This window comes from Nicotiana sylvestris, chromosome 2, assembly GCF_000393655.2.
Source record: "Nicotiana sylvestris chromosome 2, ASM39365v2, whole genome shotgun sequence".
Taxonomy (NCBI): domain Eukaryota; kingdom Viridiplantae; phylum Streptophyta; class Magnoliopsida; order Solanales; family Solanaceae; genus Nicotiana; species Nicotiana sylvestris.
This window is the reverse complement of record NC_091058.1, coordinates 156744924-156747238: the sequence shown is the minus strand read 5'-3', so window position 1 is coordinate 156747238 and position 2315 is coordinate 156744924. Positions and strand designations below refer to the sequence as shown.

General features: G+C 37.8%; 1 protein-coding gene across 1 annotated transcript; it reads right to left on the bottom strand.

Moving 5' to 3' along the window:
• Positions 1-380: 380 nt before the first annotated feature.
• On the bottom strand, positions 381-2105 carry LOC104211938 (F-box/kelch-repeat protein At3g06240-like). Its single transcript, XM_009761079.2, has 2 exons — positions 791-2105; positions 381-668 (listed from the first exon to the last, which is right to left on the bottom strand). The coding sequence occupies exon 1, from the start codon at positions 1995-1997 to the stop codon at positions 825-827; it is 1173 nt and encodes a 390-aa protein (XP_009759381.1). The 5' UTR covers positions 1998-2105; the 3' UTR covers positions 381-668; positions 791-824.
• Positions 2106-2315: the final 210 nt, after the last annotated feature.

Sequence of the window (2315 nt, the reverse complement as noted above, 5' to 3'; positions counted from 1 at the left end):
CCAGGTACAAATACATGTGCCGGGATTTCGGCAAAATATAATTCAAAATTCTAAAAATAGATATATAAAAATATATTCAAGCGGAAAAGTTGAAAAGGAGACAAAAGGAGTAGAATTTGCTACCTCACAGTAGTAGAATATTGAAGGTATGCCATTTCCCATGGCTTCAAATTTGTACTAACTTTTGTCTTGAGAAATCAAAATTCAGTTTTTCCTCAAATTTGTCAATGGATTGTGGTCAAAGTAGCCGATCGCGATTGACCATATCCGGTACAAAACCCACACACTTACCCGTACTAGTGTTGTGCCAACACGGGTCTAAAATGAAGGGTCCGCGCAACATAGTCGGAAAGTCAAACCACAGGAAACAATGTGAAAAATACTAAGGAAATAATGTTAAAAACTATATGTAGGAAACATTAAGCTTCAATGTTTACTGATCCACTAGAGCTTCTAAATTTTTCGTGTTTATCCAGAATTTAGTGAAACTCTCCAGTTTCACAATTCACCCAGTATCTACCTTTATAAGTGTCACCTTTGAGAAAAAGCTTCAATGGACATCCCTTGACCAAACCAACATCTAAAGGCGTCAAGCATGCTCAAACTTATGGTGAGCTGCTAGATAAGCAAGGGTAATTAATCATTACTTTATACCATGCCAAATGAAACTGCAATAAAAAGATGGTAGAGTAAACATAAACACAATATTGAAATATATCATGTGATAGGAAGAGTTGAAACTAAAAAGCTCAAAATATGATTAGCATAAAGAAAGAAACTGCAACAACACCTGCAATATCAGACTTCAAATCTCTAGAGTCCACTTAACTACCCTCCACAGATTCTAGGCTTTCGACATAATTTATGACTTTAAACCCACCCACTGAACTTCTCCTTTGAAAGCTCCGAGCTCTTTTAGTAAAAGGATTGTATGATAACAGTTCATGTGACAACCCATTTGGGTAGCCAAAAAGAATTTCGCTGTCCCTCCATGATCCAACAGGTCTTGCTAGCTTAAAGAAAGGTGAAAACTCAACTCGCTTAGTCCAAGATACACCTTGTTGTTCATTCATCATCCATACCTCGTAATGATCAACATTTAAACCATTCTCAGAATAGATTATCATAGAAAGACAACCCTTTAGTACCACAAGCTTCTTGATAGTGAAGTCAGTAATAGAATCAGAATTGGGGACCATAATTTGTCCAAGGACTTGTTTATACAAATCAAAAGAAGTAACAATATCCCGTCCATTATCAATATTATATGACATCCAATACAAACACCCACTAAGATTAACTGCAGACCCACCTTTGGGCAGCAGATTAACAGCTCCCATCTCTTCCCAAGAATCCGAACTCAGGGTGTAAACCCAAACCTTAGCATCAATGTGTTTCCTACTGGATGATGGAACCTTGACAACCTTATAATCGTTAATCTCGGGGACAAAACCAAGCATTATATAAGGGAAGAAAGGATCACAATAAAAGGATACAGAATTATCGGGGGATTCAAGGAATCTATACTTTCTCGTAGCAGGGTTCCACAAGATAATGTTGGAAGTCCTATTAAAATGAACACACAACAAGCCATTGCAAGAAGCCACAACCCGAACCTCATCATCTGGACTAGACGGAAACGGCAAATCAACAACAGAAGACGGATACAGATCATTATTATTTTTATACACATCAACTCCGTCGTCAATATCATCAGCATTAACAGTAACAGTAACAGTAGGATCAATGGAGAAGAAGGAAATAGTAGGGGTGTCTCTAGGACCCCTATCGCTCACTCTCAGGAGCTTTTCATGGTGAGGTTGTTGACAGTGACGGAGATGCATTTCAATAAAATCACGACTACTAAGAAAACCATACCATGATTTGGAAACCGCTCGGAATCGCAGTAATGACTTGACGGGAAGCCGAAACAGGATTTCCACCATTGCATCTACCGGCAGAGTACAGCTGCCTAAGCTTGCCGTTTCATCCCACATCTCAATCGGGCGGAATCGAGTTTTCCAGATCGATAGCAGAGACAGGAGGAAAACCCTACCCGTTTTGATTTACAGAAGATTTTTCCTTAAATGATCGTACAAAATGTGCTCTAGAAAATTTCAATGTATAGAAGTTTTTCCCGTAAGGTAAAGGATGGGACCCACAGATAATCCTTCCAAAGCACAAAATTGGTGGGATGTCAATTTGGTAGTCCGTTGTATATATGTTTACTGAAGAACCTTATCTATATTGAACTCCACTGTAAATATGTTAATTTATTTAATACTCTATTAAAAATAAGTTTTTTAAAAAAATTA